Genomic DNA, 20780 nt, shown 5'->3' with positions numbered 1-20780 from the left:
GTTTTCTACATTGCACTTTTGTTGTTTGTCGCAATTGTTCTTTACCTCACAATTATATTTACAATATTCAGTATTTTCCTTAGTTTCATGTTTTTTTATAAATTTAATGTGCTTTACAGTCATTCTAATTTTGATTTCCAGTGCATTATAATTATTTTCTAGTACTGGAATATATTTCGAGTGCACTAGCAATGACAGATTGTTTCAAAAATTAACTATATAGTAATTGACACTTGTTCTTTTAATATCAACTATACAGATAGATGATTATTCATCTTATCAATAAAAATATATCAACTGAATATTTTTATTTGATGTCTCATGTTTGTACTCTTTAAACATTGGATTTGAAGTTTGAACTACGTGATTCATGTTTGAAATGTTTGAACTTTGAACTTTGGATTCTAATTTCTAAGTATGTGATGTTTTGGTAATTAGATTGCTATTAGTATGTGATGTTAGTATTTACTATTTAGTAGTATGTTTAAACTTTGAATTCTTATTTTGTTATATAACGTTTATATTTTAGATGTGGATTATGTGAATAGATATTGTTTGGTAGTATGTTTTTTAAAATTATGAAATGTTGAAATTTGATGATCGTAATTTTCGTAAAGTCTTAAACCGAACCGAAGCCCAAACCGAATTAAATCCGAACCGAAACCAAACCGATTGAAACCGAACTGAAGCCGAATGTTAAACTAAATGGTTCAACTTTTCTAAAATCGAAAAACCGAACTATACTAGATTTTATTGGATAACCTTCTACTAAAACACAGTGGGTGTAGACAGAAGATGGCATGTTGGTGGTTTAGGTTGTGAGGAGTCTGATGTTAGGGTAGAGGATATTGAGGAGGCAGCAGTGATACATTATGATGGAATTATGAAGCCATGGCTGAATTCATTTTTGGTGTTAGGTTATTGATGGACATTTTTTAATTCATTTTACTTTTGCTTCTTCGCCCCCACTCAAAAGAAATCCTGGCTCCGTCCCTAGTCATATTTAGGGTTTATTATTTCAGAGATTTCAATCTGTTGCAGAACATGAGTAATTAGCTGCAAAATTATATATCCATATATCTCTACAAACATATATATGACGTATATTCCTAATAAGAGATATGAATTCTTATTTATTTTTTTTACAGGTAATCTAAAAGAAGAATATTGCTTTCTGTCGAATCAGAATAAGGTTAAGATATACTAAATTATTAAATTTCCACATGATAGTTGAGCAGTTTAATGCTCAATATTCAAAACTTTGTTCAATGGCATAATTACATTTCCAGATTACGTTCAGTGGCCAATTTGTACCTTATTCCTTTTAAAAAAAATCCATGGTTATGTCTAAAATTCGTTAACCCAAACCCGATAAGATACAAATTACGGGTTCAAATTTGCCACCCTAAGTTTGTCGTGTCGAGCTCACAGGCCACAGCATCAATGGGACGTTCTCTTCTCTCCCATCTCTTTATCCTCAACAATACTGCTCCTTGCTTCGCTTCTTCAGTGTAATGTCTATTTTTATTTACTTATTTCTGTTTATATATCATTGCGTATTTGTGTACAATCGGGTATTTCTGGAGCAGGTTAAGGGGACCACGATTAATTCCTCAGATTTGTGCTCAAAGTTTCCGGTGCCTCGCCGTCTCCGAACCTTCGGTTTTCGAGAATCCTCCGACCTCTATAAAGTAATGACATTTTGAATTTTTTCTACCGATATATGAAGTTTAATGAAAAGTATTTAGAATTACTTTAACATTATATTTTCCTCAAGTTTAATGGCTATTGCCAGGGCGTCCAAGCTAACAATCTAGTTTGCAATTATTGGCAGTGTTGTCAAGTTAGAACTTAAAAAAAAGAAAAACTAATGTTTAAATCATACAGAACACATAAAAGATTGTTGTTAATAGTTAGAGTGTGGATTTGGCTTGAGAAATTAAGCAAAAAAAGGAAAATGAAAATCTATTCTATATCTTTCAGGTCATTGAGCTTCTCTTGATTTGGTTTATTCACTTTATTGTTATTTTAAACATTCCTTTTCTTCATGGCGCTACTCTAAGTTGAAGGAAAATATGAAGTTGACCCCACTCAAAGTTAATATGGTGTTACCTCTGCTTGCTGTGGCATTGAGGAAGTTAATATAACTGAAACTTTTGTGTAAAGAGATTAGTAGTTAATGCCTATAGTTGTTGAGCATGGGACTTCATCGTTATATATTTAATTTAATTAAAATATTAACATCTGATTGAACATGGAAATATTGGAAAATGATGATTTGCAGTCATTAAAATTCTAATTATTTAGTAATTCTAGTTTTATTTTGTTAATTGTAATAGGAAGAGAATAGTCTCTGGTGTACAGCCAACGGGATCTATACACCTTGGGAATTATCTTGGTGCCATTAAAAATTGGATTCAGTTGCAGGTTTGTCACTAACATGCCAGATAATTTTATAGTCAATGATTATTAGATGGAGTTATTTATTATTTGCACAAAAAAAAACTGTATAACTTTTATGCATTTGCTCTTATTTGTTTATTTTCTTTGAGTTCATTTGTAGAGCTGTTTATACACACACATATCATGTATGTTAATGTATGTATAGATAAAATTCTTGATTATTGTTCAAATCTCTGTATTTCATTCTATTGAGTCAAGAGGATACATATATTTATACAAGGCTATGCACCATAGTTATCACGGCGCCCTGTTAAGTCGCGGCACCCCCCGACCGACTTGTCGCCTAGGCGACTAGGCGACCGCCTAGGCGACAAGTTAGGAAGAACAATATATATATATAATTATATATATTATATATAATTATATATATATATTAATATATATCTAAAATTCTAAAGTTTAAACATGCTAAAGTCTAAACTCTAAACAATTAAACATATTCAAGTATTCAAGCATTCAACATATTAAGGTACCAAGTTACCAACTACATAACACACAAGTAACACAACTACACAAGTAGAATACTAGAATAATCAACAAGACAACAATATCCAAGTTCAAAGTCTCAAAGGTCCATCAAGAAGTCATCAATATTTGTTTCTCTCCCATTGCCATCATTACTATCTTCATTTCCCACTTCATCATCATCTTGAACATCATCCTCATCTTCAATGTCTTCATCATCATTAGGAAAATGCTCTTCTTCATTTTGTTCTTCCTCATCTATCCTAGAACTAGAAGGAGTACTAGTAGAAGCATTGCGGCGTCGTGAATAGCTCAACATTTGTGCACGTGAACCTTCCCCCGCGTGAGCTCTTGTAGAAAGATGAGAGCCCTCAAGATTGTATGATGCACCACTTGCTTCATCAACATGCCTCCATGAAAGATCACCCCCGGGATGAACATCATCACTAGATTCACCACCATTAGTCCATTCATTGTCCCATTGGAACTCTTCTAAGACCAATGGATTAAAGTTGGAGCCTTGTTCACGCATCTTTTGAAACCTACTTGCAATTTTGCGATTGTATTGAACATAGACCAAGTCGTTCAATCTTTTATGCTCTAAGCGGTTTCTTTTCTTTGTATGGATCTAAAAAAGTAAAAGTAGAAACAAAAACAAGTTTAAAATTCTTGTATTAAAATTTGAGATAAATTATAATTTCTATAATACTATTTACTATTTTACTAATTAGGAAAACTATACTTACAAATTCAAATGTGCTCCAATTGCGCTCACAACCGGAAGATGAACAACAAAGGCTTGTGATGCGCATTGCTAGTGTTTGAAGCTCAATGCTAAGTCCACCAAAAGCATTCCACCAATCAACTACAAAATAAGTTTAAGATTTATAATATTTAATATACTTTGTACTTAGTGTCTTAGTAGTTATTTACTTAGTATGATAGTATTACTTACGAGGAGTCTTTGCTTTTTGTTGCTTGACTGCTAATGGCATTCCAAAGTCATTCCTCATATTATCGTAGTTATCTGCTTGATTGCTGATCTTCACTTGCAAGTCATCATCGTCAATCATCTTATGAAGGATTGCATTGAACATGGCTCGTTGCTTACGAGCACATGTAGTATCCGTCGCCTTAAGGTCAAAGTATTTAGAGGGATTTAAAAATAAGGCGGCTCCATACAAATCCACTCCCATCTGATCATCTCATCTTCGTTCTACAATAGCCATCAACTTTCCCAATAGCCTTGGCTTGCTTGCAAATGATTCATTGAGCTTTTTCTTAGCAGTCAACATAGCCATCGTAAGCTCGGGCATAGCTGGAGTACTATCAGCATCAACGATCCTCAACACAATCAGAATGGGATGTGATGCCCTCAAGCAATCCTCAACCGCAGTCCAAAATCTCGTCGACAACACGATCTCACACACCTTTTTACCCGCTTCGGTGTTGGATAATCTTGAGCGAACCCAATCCTCACTAACAAATAGAGCTCTCAATGCATTTCTGTGCTTGTACAAACTCTGTAAAGTGAGGAATGCTGTGGCGAATCGAGTAGCTCCAGCTCTTACAAGATCTTGCCCACCCGTATGCTCTCTCATGGCACTAAGGATTCGCCCATGTCTATAAATAAAAGTGGTAATATTTCTACCACTTGCAATCTTGGACTTGAACTCCGTCATCTTCCCAATGTCCTCTAGCATGAGGTCAAGACAGTGTGCTGCACAAGGAGTCCAAAATAATGTCCGAATCCTCTCCTCCAACAGTTTGCCCGCGGCTTTATAGTTTGCTCCATTGTCGGTCACTATTTGAACGACATTTTCTTTCCCAACTTCTACAACTTTTTGCTCCAACAATCCAGCTAACATTCTTGCATCGTGTGACTCACTCGATGCATCAACCGACTCCAAGAAAAAAGTCCCCTCGAGACTATTCACAAGAAAATTAATCAAATGTCTACCTCTCCTATCGGTCCACCCATCAGACATGAGTGTGCACCCGTATTGCTTCCAAGAAACTCTATGTCTTTCTTTCAACTTATCAGTCGCTTCCTTTGAGTCCAAAAGGAGGGGTACTCGTAACTCATGAAAGCTAGGAGGCTTCAATCCCGGCCCCCATTGTCCAATTGATTCAACCATTACTTCAAAGCTTCTTGGATTAGCCGCATTAAATGGTATGCCATTCTCATAAAAAAAATCTGCTATATGTAGCATTGTCCTCTTTGTTTCTTCCTTACTCTTCGTACAAGCCTCCATTGTTCTTTGAGTAGGACCCTTAGAATGCCTCTCATCAACTACTTCTTCAGGGGTCTTTCTAAGTAGTGATGCAACGGATTGAGTTTGTTTTCCTACTCTCGGTTGCGGTTCGGCAAATCTCAACATGGTTTGTTTTCTCTTACTAGCCGTCCCGAAACTTGGATAAGTAACGGAATCGTTAGAAGATGGTTGTGTTTCTTCCCTTGCCGATTCTTGCACATCATCATCCACATTATCATCCAAGACCACCCTTGATCTCTTCATTCTTGATGTGCCTTGCATATATTGTTGCATTTCCCTCATAATCTCCGTAGTTGTTTTGGGGCATTTAGCAACATCTTCGTAACCCGCCGCCAAGTGTTGTTTTAGTCTTTTGATTCCCGAATGCATTTGTTTGTGGCAAAGTGAACATTCGACTAAATCTTTGTTTGCCAAGTCCGGCCAAAAACCATACTTCCATCCCGGATCATTTGATTTAGCTTTCCTCTTAGGGTCGGTTGATGGATCATAGCTTTCATTTTCCGAATTTGCATCCATAATTGAGTGTAATCCTACTGTCCAATCATGAAACAATGTACAATTTAAAAAAAAAAAATTAAAAAAAAAAAAATAAAGTAGTGACCAAGTGGCAGGCAGTGAGCACTGCCTCTGCTCACTGCCCCCACGTGGCCATAAGGCTTAAATACCAAACAAAGTCATTTGACTTATTTGTTTGGTATATAAAGCCATATAAAGCCATATAAAGCCACTACAAATGCAAAACAAAGAGAAAACAAACAAAAAAAAAAAGAAGAAAAAAAATCGACAAAGTGAGTCAGTCGAAGAAGAAAGAAGAAATCAGGAAGCAAGTCAAGCAACTCACAGGGAAACGGTGGTCCGGCGACGGCGGTGGTCCGGCGATGGCGGTGGTCCGTGGGCGACGGCAGTGGAGGGAGGGAGGGCCGGCGTCGGAGTCGCAGTGAAGGTCTCGCAGAGTCGCAGCGCAGCAATTTCTTCGTTTTTGAATTTTGACTAAGTCTGAAAGTCTCGCACTTTCTATTTCTTATCTTAGGGTTTTTTCCTTTTGTTACTTAACTTTAAAAAAAAAATTAAAAAATAAAAAACCAAAAATGGGCCGGGTTTGCGGGTTCGGCGTCGGATTTGCGTCCATGGCGTCGCATGGGACGCCATGGCGATGCGATGTCGACGCCATTTCTCGACTCGCCCCTTTCAGGCGAGTCGAGCCCCCAGGCGTCCTGTCTCCACCGATAGGACGCCAAAGCGTCGCCGTGATAACTATGCTATGCACACTAACTATGGTAAGAATCAATAATATCCCTAAGATATTATACACAATATCCCTAAGATATTATACACACAATCACTGAGATCATATCAAATATACTTCTACCATATAATGTCTAACACTCCCCCTCAAGTTGGAGCATAGATATTGATAATGCCCAACTTGTTACATAAGTAATCTATTCGAGGCCCATTCATAGCTTTTGTAAAAAGATCTCCTAACTGTTCTCCTGTCTTCGCAAATCTTTGTATGGCCTTAAGCAAAGCCCTCGTGCATGGTTTGGGAAATTCAGTCAAGCGATTGAGAGGTTTGGCATGATAAAAGGAAAGTCTGATCATTCTGTCTTCTATAAACGCTCTGAGATAGACATTATTTTATTAGTTGTCTATGTGGATGACATTGTCATCACTGGAAGTGACACCGCTGGTATTGTATCTCTTAAGACCTTTCTTCATAGTCAATTTCAGACTAAAGATCTTGGTACATTAAAATATTTTCTAGGTGTTGAGGTAATACGAAGTAAGAAAGGTATACTTCTCTCCTAGAGAAAATATGTACTTGATCTATTGACAGAAACAGGGAAACTGGGAGCTAAATCGTGCAATACTCCAATGATCCCTAATTCACAGTTGACATCAGAGGGGGAGCCATTTGATGATCCAGAAAGATATAGAAGATTAGTTGGTAAGCTAAACTATCTGACTGTAACTCGTCCTGATATTGCTTACTCAGTAAGTATTGTAAGTCAGTTTATGGCATCTCCAACTGTTGATCATTGGAAAGCTGTTGAACAAATCCTGAACTACTTGAAAGGTGCTCCAGGACGTGGAATTGTATATCAAAACCATGGACATATGAACATTGAGTGCTTTGCAGATGCAGACTATGCAGGGTCTAAGGAGAATCGGAGGTCTACAACCGGATTTTGTGTCTTCTTTGGTGGAAACTTGATCTCGTGGAAGAGCAAGAAGAAAAATGTTGTCTCACGATCGAGTGCATAGTCAGAGTATAGAGCAATGGCACAAGCAACCTGTGAAATCTTGTGGATATATCACATTCTCGATGAAATAGGGCTCAAGGCTTCTATTCCTGCGAAGCTATGTGTTAGACATTATATGGTAGAAGTATATTTGATATGATCTTAGTGATTGTGTGTATAATATCTTAGGGATATTGTGTATAATATCTTAGGGATATTATTGATTCTTACCATAGTTAGTGTGCATAGCCTTGTATAAATATATATGTATCCTCTTGACTCACTAGAATGAAATATAGAGATTTGAACATGGTATCAGAGCTTGTTCGGTCCACTTTGGGTTCACCCGGTTATGGGTATTGGTGGCGTCCAAGCTTAAGCCCGCTTGTTCGGTCCAGTTTGGTGGCGTCCAGAGCTTTCGTTTCAGGGGGCGGGTCTGGTCCAATTTCAAGTGGTCAACCGGTTAGATTCAAAATGGCCCGGTTGTCCACTTGAGGAGGAGTGTTAAGAGTCCCACATCTATAAAATAAGAGAGAATATATGGGTTTATAAGGCCATGGGTTAGACTAGCTAATTGGTTGGATTCAATCTTTTAGTGTAGTTTGGCCCATGTGCATTATAGCACAGTTGAGTGACCATGGCCCCTCTTAAATTATAACAATTATGATTACGCATAATGCTTAATACTCTAAACTTGAGTTTGTAGTTTTCTAAGCTTACGTGTCTTGAGTTCAAATTATATTTCCATTTGAATGGATTGCGTATTTTTGGATCTACCAAATCCACTTAACTAAGGCTTAATTGCAATCCTGTTGGGACCTACACATGGGTTGTTCATTTCCTATTCTAAGGATTTTAGTTGCTTCAATATAATTAATTCATTTAATGGTAGTTGTTACTAAATGCTCCTCCAAAATTATTTGTGTTCCTCATCTGCTTTCTTCTGGTCATGATCATGGTCAATGATGTTCAATTAGCCTTGTTGAGTACATTATTTTTAGTTGTACACGGCTGTTTATTTGTAGCAGACTTCAAGTTCTTGTGAGTGATCAGTTGGTGACTTGTTATGTAATGTTGGTGATGCCTTGTTTGTCTTGAGAGTTGAGAGGACGATGTGCTTCAAATCTCTTTTAATAAGTAATATCATTTGTAGCATGTATAAGTGTGTTTACTAATGATGAGGTATATGTAGAAAGATGAATTGAATGGAAGTGGAGATGCTTGCTCCATTCAATGGATTGAATCTGCTTATCTGCCATAAAATTTTGGAGGATTGATTACATGGATATAACTGCTGTTTCATTTTATTGAAACTATTGAAGCATTTTTCCTTAAATCTTTTAAACGTAATGTTTGCTTACTACTTTTTGATCTCTTGTCCTAAAATTTGCTCTATGCAGGATAAGTATGACACTTTCTTCTTCATTGTAGACCTTCATGCGGTATGCTTAATTAGTTGACCATGTTCTTATTTTCATTGTTACTGCATCTTTTTTCCATTTTTTGTGGAATAACATTTCTTTCACTGTTTCACAATTCCAGAAGTGAGATATCTACAATTTATATGGAAGAATAAAGAATTATGAAATTGCTGCTATTAATCTTTCTGCCTTGATTAGGTTTTGAACTGGTTTATGTTGAATTGTTGAAATCAATGTTGTAATAGATGGACATAGTTATGTTGAAATTTATCTCCTCTAATGAAGTAATGATGTTGGATTATTAAGAAGTATTTACATGTCCAATTTGGGCTCATAAAGATCCTGGTTACAATAACTTGAAGTTTCATTCAACAAAGTAAAACCAGGGCTAGCTGAGTGTTTGAATTTTGTGTGAGAAGTGTTGGTACTAAAATTTCTGTAAGGTTATAAATAGTCCTTGCATATGCATGGTTCATTAGCACGTGTATGTAACTATGCTTCTACCCTTCGTCCCTTCCTGTGGTACCCGCACATAGGGCTTGGGCATGAGGCGTGTTATTCCTTCTTTAAGAGGGAGAAAGGAAACTAGTTAAGTAGTTATGGAAAAAAGAGAAACTTTTACTTTGAAAATTTGAATTACATATTTTTATAGAATCATGCTCCTTTAAGCCTTTTACATATTTTTACAGAATCTAGCTCCTTTCAACTTCTCTCTAAAAGATTGTTTTCATTTATTTCTTTATTTCTATAATTAGAAATTTACCCTGGGGAAGTTGCTAAAAGTCTTGTGTTGAGTTGAGTTGTTCCATCTTATTTGTAATAATATTTTTTTTTTTCCCATTAGAAAATCTCTCCTCCCTAATAATAATGATACTAGTAGTTTAGTTTAGCTTCTTCATCTTTTAAATTTAATTTTAAATAATCTTGACTAAGCTCAGTAGAGATACTTGTGTTTCAGATTTATTGATGACTTTGCAGATAACTTTGCCATATGATGCACCACAATTACTAAAAGCAACAAAAGACACAGCAGCTCTTTATTTAGCATGTGGTGTGGACCCTTCTAAGGTTGGTTTTTCTGCTTTCTAAGAATTTGGAAGCCCATATTTCCTGTGAGTTTAGCTGCCACAATATTCAAACATTTGGCTCTGACTTAGGTCTCTCTGTGCACAGGCCTCAGTCTTTGTACAGTCTCATGTTGCTGCTCATGTAGAATTGATGTGGCTTTTGAGTGCTGCCACACCCATTGGTTGGCTCAATAAAATGATTCAATTTAAAGAGAAATCACGAAAGGCGGTGCGTCGTTGTTGTGCGCTTCTCTAATCTCTTTTATCAGTTTTATGTCTTCTTAATCATCTCAAATTCCTGTGTGTTGGCATCTGATTTTAATAACTTCTGCCCATCTAGATGTGAATCTAATTTTCTAGAGCTTCTAAAGTCTTCCTTCAATTTTCTTATCCCGTATAAGACAAATGGAGGAGCTTCATGCTTTTCTAGAATCTGTGAACATCCAATCCATTTTATTTTTCTCATATTCAAAAACCTTTAGTTTCATATATCTTGTTCTTTTGAACACAACAAAATGGTGTTGGCTGGGATTGTATAGATGTGATTATATTATGCCCTTTTATCTAAAATATTAGGCTAAAGTGTCATTCCGCACCCTGAACCATAAGCGATTCTTCATCCCGCACCCTGACCTTTCATAAGTGCTATTTCGATCCACAAACCATAAAAAAAAAAATTCACTTAGAACTTTTCACAGGTTTCCTTGTTTCCCTGATGACATGGCACAGGTCATATGCTGATGTGGATTTTTTTTGTTTTGTTTTTTTGTTTTAAGTGAGTGTTGGTCAAATAAGCTTACTCGTATCATTGGGGTCACGGCATCATCGGGGTCATGTCCACCGTCGCCAGCATATCCTCCTCGTCGGCTTCCGACGGCACCGAGAAATGCAAGCAATTTTCCGGCGGGTCATTGACAACATTATCCGATGATCCAAGAAAGCCAACCAGGATTCTCTACAATTATGACCACGCATTTCATGGTTTTAGCGCAGTGTTGTCCAAGAAAGCCACAGGGTTTGTCTCAGCTTACAGTGACAAAACCGTCACTCTTGACACAACCCACACCTTCGAGTTTCGATCTGTCTCTCAATCCGGCCACGGGACTGTGGCCGGATTCTCAGTACGGAAAAGATTTGATTATTGGTATGATTGATACCGGAGTGTGGCCGGAGAGTGCAAGCTTCAGAGATGATGGCATGACAGACATTCCTGAGAGGTGGAAAGGGAGGTATGCTTCTGATGTTCTTGCAGGAAAGGACCAGGCAATTGCAGATGGGGTTGATGTGATATCAATTTCTATGGGGTTTGATTTTGTTCCTTTCTATGAAGACCCCATTGCCATAGCTTCATTTTTGGCTATGGAAATGAATGTTCTTGTTTCTGCCTCAGTTGGAAATGCAGGCCATGCAAATTGAAGATTGCATAATGGAATCCCATGGGTTTTAACAAGTGCAGTTGGCTCCATTGATCGTTGGTTTGCAGGGAATTTGGCTCTGGGAAATGGTCAAGAAATCATTGGATTCATGGTTCTGAGAGGCTGCCACTCATTTACAATGAGACCATATCTGCCTGCAATTCTGTCCAGTTTTGGTGGAGTTATTGTCTGTAAACTAGGCAATTATTCAGCCAAATTAGCTCTCATATATCTACCAGAGTGGGAATGGGAATGTCGTCCCGCACTTTCAACATGATCTATGGCACATCCATGGCATGTCCTCATTCTTCTGCCATTGCTGCACTCCTTAAAGGTGAAGCATCCAGAATGGAGCCCGGCTGCCATCAGATCAGCCATGGTTACAACAACCCACCCCTATGATAACACCAAGGATCTGATAAAAGATTCTGGTCTGAAGTACACTGTTGCCACCCCTCTTGCCATGGGAGCAGGACAAGTCAATCCAAACAGTGTTCTTGATCCTGGGCTCATTTATGATGCCACCCCACAAACAGTGCTCTTGATCATGGACACGTCGCTGACTCACTGGGAGTGGGAGACTGCTCTGGAGGGTCGCGAAGGATCATCGCCGACCTGGAGCATCTTGACCGCCGACTTCGAGAGAGTATAGCCCTTGCGGCGAAGATCGGCCAGAAATATGCGGAAGAATATGATAATGGTTAGGGTTGACTTTGTTGATGGAAAAAAAAAAAAAAAAATCCATGTTAGCAAAAAAAAAAAAAAAAAAAACAAAAAATCCGTGTCAGCAAATTATCACCTGCAACCTATAGGTAACTTGTGAAAAGTTCTAGGTGAATTTTTTTTTTTTTTTATAGTTTGTGGATCGAAATAGCACTTATGAAAGATTAGGGTACGACATGAAAAATCGCTTATGGTTCAGGGTGCGGAATGACACTTTAGCCAAAATATTAATATCTTTGCATGTATACAATGAACTGTATTATTGGTTTAGAAATTCTTCTCCACACTGCATGACAGTTAACAAAAAATCTGGCCCAACAGACTGCATGACAGTTGAAACAAAAGCTCTAGGCCCAAAAATTGTATTAAACTCAGTAACCTTCTCGAAATTAGCATGTCAGCTGCAATTTGCACTTGACGATATTCTTTTCTCTCAGATGAAGTAGTCAGAGGACTAGACAACATGCCCAACAGACTTCTTATAATCTTATCTGAAACCCCCACTGTGGGCTGATAGTTGAGGGACCCAATCATATACATTTCTCCAGTTAATAAATCTCCTGCTTCTTATGTTCCTGTTCCTTCTTTTATTTAATATTTGCTCCACATTTGAAAAAAAAACATCCAAGTTTGCACCTCTAGAATCTCTTTCGTGGTATCTAGGTATTGACGTGGAATGTAGCACATAATGCTTTTCTGAATTTGAAGATTCATGTACTTGTGCCAAGGGGTATTGAACATCAATAAAGTGGCCAACATGTGGTATCTTTTCTAGTATTTCATGCCATGTAGGGTAGCTCTGGTTTGTGCATGGGAAGCTTGTAATCCATTTGCTGCAACATTCCATTCATTGAAAATAATTGCTCTTACAATTTTATGTTTTCCTGATGTTTGATTTTTCTTCTAGATAGCTCTTGTGACAATTGTAGTTTATTTTGTGTGCAGGGGGATGAAAATGTTGGGGTTGCCCTTCTAACCTATCCTGTGCTAATGGCTTCTGATATTCTTCTGTACCAGGTTATATTTGCCTCCCTGCTTGCAACATCGTGGAATATATGTTATATTATATGGATGAATCAGAAAGTTAATTTCAAATTGGATTATTGGTCCATCTTTTCCATTGCACTAGTTTCTTTCTTCTTTTTTTTTTTTTTTTGCTATCTTTATTCTCACAAAAAAAAAAAAAGTGTTATTGTGTTGCTAAAGACATCACTCATGACTCATCTTAACTTATATATTGAGTATATCTAAAGATACATGATTCTCATAATTCAAACCATTATCTGCAGTCTGATCTTGTCCCTGTAGGAGAGGATCAGAAGCAACATCTTGAATTGACACGAGAGCTTGCAGAACGTGTTAACAATTTGTATGGAGGAAGAAAGTGGAAGAAATTAGGAGGGTAAGCAAACACATTCCTTCACATCCGAACAAAAACACAGATTTAAACAAGCCAAGTGGAGCTAAAACTGAATATCTTATGTTTGAGCTTTGTTTGACAAATACACAAGCAGAGCTTAGCTTGAATAGTATGTATTTGATCAGCATAAATTAGCCTGATCTGGCTCTATTTGCTCTAAATCTCTTTGAACCCCACACAACACCAAATCTGACCATATTTAAGGGAAAAAGAGTTAGAGATCTGGCAGTGGATGGCCATGCTTGCAGGCTGGCTGCTGGCAAAGACTAGATTTGGTGTATGAATGTATGATGATTATGAGGGAGACAAAATGGAATGGCAGAAAAGAAAGTGAGAAGGCAAAGAAAAAGGGTAGAAAGGGAGAGGGAGAGGGAGAGAGTTTAATGGACATGGAGAAAGGTGGAGTTATGCAAGGAGGGGTTTGAGCCAAATCAAATGTGCTGGGACAAAAAGGACGGGGGTGGGGTGGGGGATTGTAAATGTGGGACATAAAAGGAAATGCAAGAGAAATTGACTTGAGGTTGATGTGGGTTCCGTGTACATAATTATTAAATGACCTTAATGAGCTCTGATTTTGGGCTTTGTATAGTTGCTTGTTTTGTCCCACTTGATAGTTAGTACCTTTTGGGTTTCATTTGGTTGACCTACCAAATAGAATTCAACTTAAGATGGCTTTAATCATTAATCTATATATCACTTATTGAACTTTTAATTTCACTTTTTCTCTTGGATGTAATTGGAAATTGATGATTTTTCCCGTGCAACAGGCGAGGTGGTCCAATATTTAAGGTAGATTATTTTTTGTTAAACTTTCTAGTTCTCCTTATTATAGAATGTATTCATAATTGGCACAACTATTACAAGATTAGTTTCATCCATGTAGGTACCTGAACCACTCATTCCACCTGCTGGAGCTCGAATAATGTCTCTTACTGATGGCCTATCAAAGGTTTAAGTTTGAATAAACTCTTCTTACTTCCTCTACTGTCTTAAATTTTTCATAGTAACCAGGATAACTACCCATTAAGTCATTAACAGAGTATAGGCAGAGCATTGTTATTGATACATTCTGAACTTTCTTTTTAGCTCTAAATATCTTTCCTCGGTTGACATGGGTTTGGATTGGTCTATAAAATGTATTAGTGTAGCCTTGATATGTTTAAATTTTCATTTACAAGTCACTCGGATTCATGGTGAGCATGATGAGACATCATCCTTGAAAAGATTGTGTATTTCTAAAACTGTATTCTTCTCAGGCTAGTGTACATTCTGTAAATAACATTTTATCTATATGTGAAATTTCAAGATGGGGTAACCATATGGCTAGTCAGATGAAAATAATAGATGGTTTGGCATATACCAATAACTAAACCTGTAAGTGGAGCATTTTAAAAACTCTTTGTTGTGTTTTCAAAAACCTTAGGAGGTCATTCTTTCCCAGTGGCCTTATATGCCTTATGTATTGAATTAAATAGTATTTTCTAGTGATAACTTTAATTTCTGATTTATTAATTGATTTTATTCTTAGATGTCGAAGTCAGCACATTCTGATCAATCTCGTATCAACTTGCTTGATCCAAAAGATGTGAGTTTCATTGTTTTATTTTCATTATCAGCTTTCATTTGTGGGATTTTCCAAACATTTCTGGTTATATAAGTTTGGACATTGCAAACTTATCCAAAAATAAAAATTAGATAATACAGTTATAATCTTGATTCTTGAACATGGCAAACAATGTGTTGAATAAGTTTGGTGGTACCTGATCCTGGTATACTCTCTGCATTAAAGAAATAAGAAATGGTTGTCATTCAACTTTGGTTGACAGATGATTGGATGCTATCTTTTCCTTTAATTTAACCAGCTTGATTGATATGAGTGGCCGTGCACTCTCATCCTTAAGGGAGGTCAAGAGTTCAAAACCCCCTCTTGTATGGAAAAACTAATATGGCCAGCAGTCCAGCACTTTGCCCCTTGATTGGGCCGGTCCGGTGTGAACGGGGATTAGTAGTATAGTACGGGCTTAATGTTGCCTCCTATAATTAGAGTCTACTCAGGACACCTCGTGGTCTAACCAAATCTTTTTCCTTTAATGCATTATTCATGTAATTACTTAAATGAAATAAGCTGCTTGAAACAGAAAGAAGCTGAAAGTGTTCATTCAAATTTTTCGTGGCATTGATATTAGCACTTGAATTACCAAATTTCCATTTTCATTTATTTGTGCTTAGCTTATTGCTTCATTTGTAGGTAATAGCAAATAAGATAAAACGATGCAAGACTGACGCATTAAGTGGGTTAGTATTCCCTATTTTGTATGTCAAATGAATTCCAGAAAAAAAAAATCTTTAATTTACCCTAAATTATTTTTAGCTGTTATTTGCTTTCTATTTTTCATCTTTCTTCTTCTTCTTCTTCTTCTTTTTTTAATTTTTAAATCACTTCTCTTCATTTATATTTATCTAAGCAGGAATTAGACTTTACTTGCTTCAAATATTTATTAACAAATCTTTTTGCCCCCTAAATGGATTATATAATGTCTTCTGCCTTTTACTTGTCTCATGTTGTTCAGCTTGGAATTTGACAATCCTGAAAGACCGGAATGCCACAACCTTCTTTCTATTTATCAGCTTGTTTCAGGCAAGACAAAACAGGTGATGGGACAAGCTTTTTAAATATGCTGCAGCTATATACCTCAAAATTTAACTGCCTATTTTTCTCTGGAACTTTAAATTTAAATAAATCATATTAGTCCCTTGTAAAATGCACTTGTTCTCATTTTAGTCACTTTCTCTGGAATGTTTTCTTGAAAATGATGCAATTTGCAGCTTTCTTTCCCAAATTACTCAGAAATTCCCACATATTCCCTTGTTTGGTGTCTAGTTTTGCTTCAACTGCATAATGTTTTAGGAATTAATTTTTGACCAGTTGCCTCAAAATTTGTGCAATTAAAAGTGGCCAATTGGGATGAAATGGAGGTGAACTAAATTGGATCAATTTTGCTTCCTTGAAAAGAATTTATTTTCTTCCACTAATACCACATGTTACCTTATATTCTTTCACAATGGTAAATTGATTTAGAAAGTATATTTTCCAATTGCCTAAACAACTTTTGCATTCTTGGAGCTTGATTACAATGGCCGTGTTTGGTAAAAAATTGGCCTATAGGTCAATTTTGGCTTATTTGATAACTATTAATTGTTTGATTTAGTTAAAATATCAATAGAAATGTTTGGTTAATTAGCTTTTTACAACTCCAAAAGGCTAAAATTCAAAAAGCTACTCCAAGCAACTTTTTCAATTAGCTTTTTGAGAAAAGAAATTATACCAAACAGCTATCAGCTAACAGCTAATTTACCAAACACTTTTCTACAATTATCTAATGTTATCAACTATTTATACCATTTAATTAACACAATCAGCTAACAGCAAACAGCTATCAGCTAACAGCCATTTTACCAAACAGGGCCAATATGTAATTCATAATAATTTTAATTTTTATTACAGGAGGTTGCAGAGGAATGCCAAAATATGAATTGGGGAACATTTAAACCCTTGCTTACAGATGCTTTAGTTGCACATCTACATCCTATCCAGGTTTATACTTTTGCATCTTATGCATTCTAGAGTTGCTAGCTTATGAATCACACCAACACTTTTTGTTTTAAGTTGCTTAGTATAACTAGGTTGGTGTTGCAGAGTTACATGTTTCTATGTACTGAATCATTGTTGGGGAAAATATATTCTAGGTGTAGAGGAAATACAGGGAAACAAAAGAATCAAGAACTTGAGGGGTGTATAGATACACTTTCCTACAAGTTTTTAATCGCCCTTTATAAGCAACCTGAGTTTCAGATAAAACTTGTAAGATACAAATTACTTGGGTTGCAATGGGATAATTCAACAAAAGGAGAAAAGTTAGGAAAATATCTCAATTTTCTTGAACTTATACTATAGATACAATGGCAATATAAAACCATCCTCAAACATGGAAATCATGGGTGGTTCGGTGAAGTTTTAAAACTTCCATTACCAACCTCCCATAAAGAAAATAATTTAAATCTAATAATTAAATTATTCACAGATTAAACATTTGTAAAATTGGTCAAGAATTTATTATTATATTAATAAATATAATAAAACTAGTCTAGCAGAGATGTATCAGTAAGCATGCACCGGAAAATCTTCATGAGAAGACCTTATTAGGAATCTTCATCAGCAGATTTTATGTCATCTCATCAGTAGCCCTTCACTAGTAGAATTACATGAGAGGATTTGCTGGTCTACTGGAATCGTCATCAGTAGATTTTATATCAAAAGATCTCATCATTAGCCCTTCGGCCTTCACTAGTAGATCTACATGAGAGGATTTGCTGGTCTACTAGTCTTTGGCCAAAGTTTTATTCTGACTCCTCGGAAATATACCTCAAGGTCTACCATTTGGAAGATCTTTTGATGTCCAAGATCTACTGTTTGGAAGATCTGTTGATTGATTCCCCATACTTTATGTAAACTTTCTTGGGAATATAAGATATTAAAACCCCAATTGCTCTTTGAATTATGAATCATCATAACATAGAAGATTAATTCTTCCCAACAAATTAAATAGTCAGCTAACCAACATTTTATTTTTTTTGAAAACAGCTAACCAACATTCTTGATCAACTAGTAATAAAATTTTTACTAACTTAAAATAACATTTTTACTTTACAACACCAAAATATTATTTAAGTTCCTGGTAACCATGTCTGAAGTTTTAAGTACCCAATCTATATAAATCTCCAACAATCATTACCTAAAGAATGGTTTGTTCTTGAAACCCCTGCCGTTATAAAGCCTTCATTCACTTGATTTTCTAATTTGCAGGTTCGTTATGAGGAAATAATGTCAGATACTACTTATTTGGACGAGGTTTTGGCCAAGGGTGCTAGAAAAGCATCAGATGTAGCAAATGTTACTCTCAATAATGTGTACCAGGCAATGGGATTCTTGCGAAGACAATAATCCATGCTGTATGAATAATCTGATAAGAAAGGTGCCTGCAATAGCAACCTTGATGATGCCTTATTGGTACACCCAATACTCTTTACAAGTCAAGTTATACCTGCCAGTTCACCCCTTGATGAAGATAGAGATATTCAATGCATTTGACTTCTTTTCAATGCATTATCCATATATTAAACAGCCAAGGAGCCCACCGGTATTGAAGTTGATCAAGACTTCTCTCGACTTATAATTCTAATTCGTGATCAAATACAGGTGTTTGAAGATGATCAAGACTTCTCTCGACTTATAATTCTAATTCGTGACCAAATACAGGTGTTCAACTCCCCAACTGCCTCCTTGTTACAATCATAATTTGTTTCTTATATGAAGGTTTGACATTGTTATTTGGAGAATACATTGCAACCCCCTGAATGACTAAACTAGGCTAAGAATTATATTTTTGTGCCAAGATGAGGCTGGATGTCTAAACAGGTTAATTGGCAATGAACACTGAACATAGTTGCTTGCTGGTAAAACCCTATTTTGAATTCACCATGTAAAAACAAAAATTGTATATACCTGTTTAGTAAAATTTTCTAATCTACTATTCTACTCTAATTTAATTTTGCTTTAATTGCTAATTATTGTCATTTTTATATGAGTTAATATCACATATGGTCTTTTGACTATTGGGGTAGTACTCATTTTAGTCCTTAACTTTCAATTCGATCAAAACATATACCTCGACTTTCATTTTTGACCACAAATAGTCTTCCGTTTGATTTGACAATAATACCCTTAAAGTTAACATTCACTTAACGGAAAAACTAACGGAAGTATTTTTTCTTTAGTTAACATTCACCCGGTGGTATTTTTTCAACATTCACACCTAATATTACCCTTAAAGTTAACATTCACTTAAGAAAAAATAAGAGTTAATAGGTCCTCTAACTATTGATGTAGTATTTTTTTTTTTTAATTAAAAAAGAAGGGAGATACCCACATATACAATACACGTCTATAGAAAGGCTCTAACCCTAGACCTCCCCCGCATAAGGGAGCAATCAGATACTAATGGATCACAAGGTCCTTGGTAAGGTAATACTTTTTTTAAGTCCTGAACTTTCAATTCGACCAAAACACATACCTTGACTTTTATTTTTGACCGCAAATAGTCATCCGTTAAGTGAGTGTTAAATTTAAGGATATTATCGTCAAATCAAAGAAAAAATAAAATAGTTAACAATTAACAACAACAACAACATCAACAACAACAACAACAATAATAATAATAATAATAATAATAATAATAATAATAATAATAATAATAATAATAATAATAATGCCAATACATGAATTTGGAATAATACATTAACAAGACGCGTTACATATCTTGGATAATTGTTAAACTACCATACATTTTTGCGTAAGCTATTGTTTTTTCAAAAAAAAAAAAAAAAAAAAAAATTGACTTTGTTATAATACCAAGATTTCATGTATCTAGCTTGATTACTGTGTTCAATTGTTTTTTTTTTTTTTTGTTTTTTTTTTTTTTTTTTTTTTTTAGAAATAGATATAAAGTAGTAATCAATAAACGTTCTCTAATAGTTCTTGTACGTTAAGTCTTCTGCAAGTTTAAAAATATTCGACTGTTTTACTGAGATTTAACTATGGTATATTGGTTTTGACTTAGGTGTTAGTCATATTATCTCTTGTACATTTAATTGTAACATTATATTAGTGTGTAGATAGCTTTTGATTTTGTCTACAACTACTAGCTAATGTATAGGGATAGTTAGGCTAGTCTTTGGTATCTATTGTATCTCTGTAATCTTTGAGATTGACAATCAACGCAAAACATTCTCTAATCTGGTATCAATTAGCTCAGGTGATCCTCTCTCTCTCTCTCTCTCTCTCTCTCTCTCTCCCCCCCCCCCCCCCATCATCCCCTAACCATGTCTACCAACTCCAGCGAACGAACGGTCACCGCCGCCGCCGGCCACCCCGAATACCCTGTCCACGGCACACCATTTTGTGTAGATGAAACTCACCACAAAAAATTTCCTATTCTGGTGCACACAGCTGATCCCGTTCGTTCGCGGGCAAGGCTTGTTGGGCTACGTAGATGGTGAAACCCCGAACCCTCCGGCGGTGGTCACCATTCCGGCTACCAGTGAGGCGGCCTCCGGGGGAACAACTTCAACCACCACGGCGAATCCGACGAGGTCATGTACCTCGCCGTCGGCCGTAACACCTCCCGCGAGGTATGGACTTCCCTCACGGCGGCTCTGGGGTCATCGATG

The 20780-nt window shown here is 36.2% G+C and overlaps 1 protein-coding gene across 3 annotated transcripts; it reads left to right on the top strand.

The window, feature by feature from the left end:
* Positions 1-1394: 1394 nt before the first annotated feature.
* On the top strand, positions 1395-18959 carry LOC109190976 (tryptophan--tRNA ligase, chloroplastic/mitochondrial-like). Of its 3 annotated transcripts, none has more exons than XM_019341573.1 (17): positions 1395-1511; positions 1590-1691; positions 2340-2427; positions 8848-8889; positions 9847-9936; positions 10042-10164; positions 13019-13090; positions 13363-13475; positions 14261-14282; positions 14377-14442; positions 15022-15078; positions 15742-15788; positions 16064-16145; positions 16999-17088; positions 18358-18561; positions 18677-18700; positions 18761-18959. In XM_019341573.1, the coding sequence occupies exons 1-15, from the start codon at positions 1444-1446 to the stop codon at positions 18493-18495; spliced, it is 1200 nt and encodes a 399-aa protein (XP_019197118.1). In that variant the 5' UTR covers positions 1395-1443; the 3' UTR covers positions 18496-18561; positions 18677-18700; positions 18761-18959. The 3 variants fall into 3 exon arrangements, with proteins under 3 accessions (XP_019197118.1, XP_019197117.1, XP_019197116.1); XM_019341572.1 differs by having other exon boundaries at positions 18677-18750; positions 18811-18959; XM_019341571.1 differs by having other exon boundaries at positions 1396-1511; positions 18358-18750; positions 18811-18959.
* Positions 18960-20780: the final 1821 nt, after the last annotated feature.

This window comes from Ipomoea nil, unplaced genomic scaffold, assembly GCF_001879475.1.
Source record: "Ipomoea nil cultivar Tokyo-kokei standard unplaced genomic scaffold, Asagao_1.1 scaffold1596, whole genome shotgun sequence".
NCBI lineage: Eukaryota > Viridiplantae > Streptophyta > Magnoliopsida > Solanales > Convolvulaceae > Ipomoea > Ipomoea nil.
Note: the sequence above shows the minus strand (reverse complement) of the source record. Positions and strands in the feature narration are given on the sequence as shown.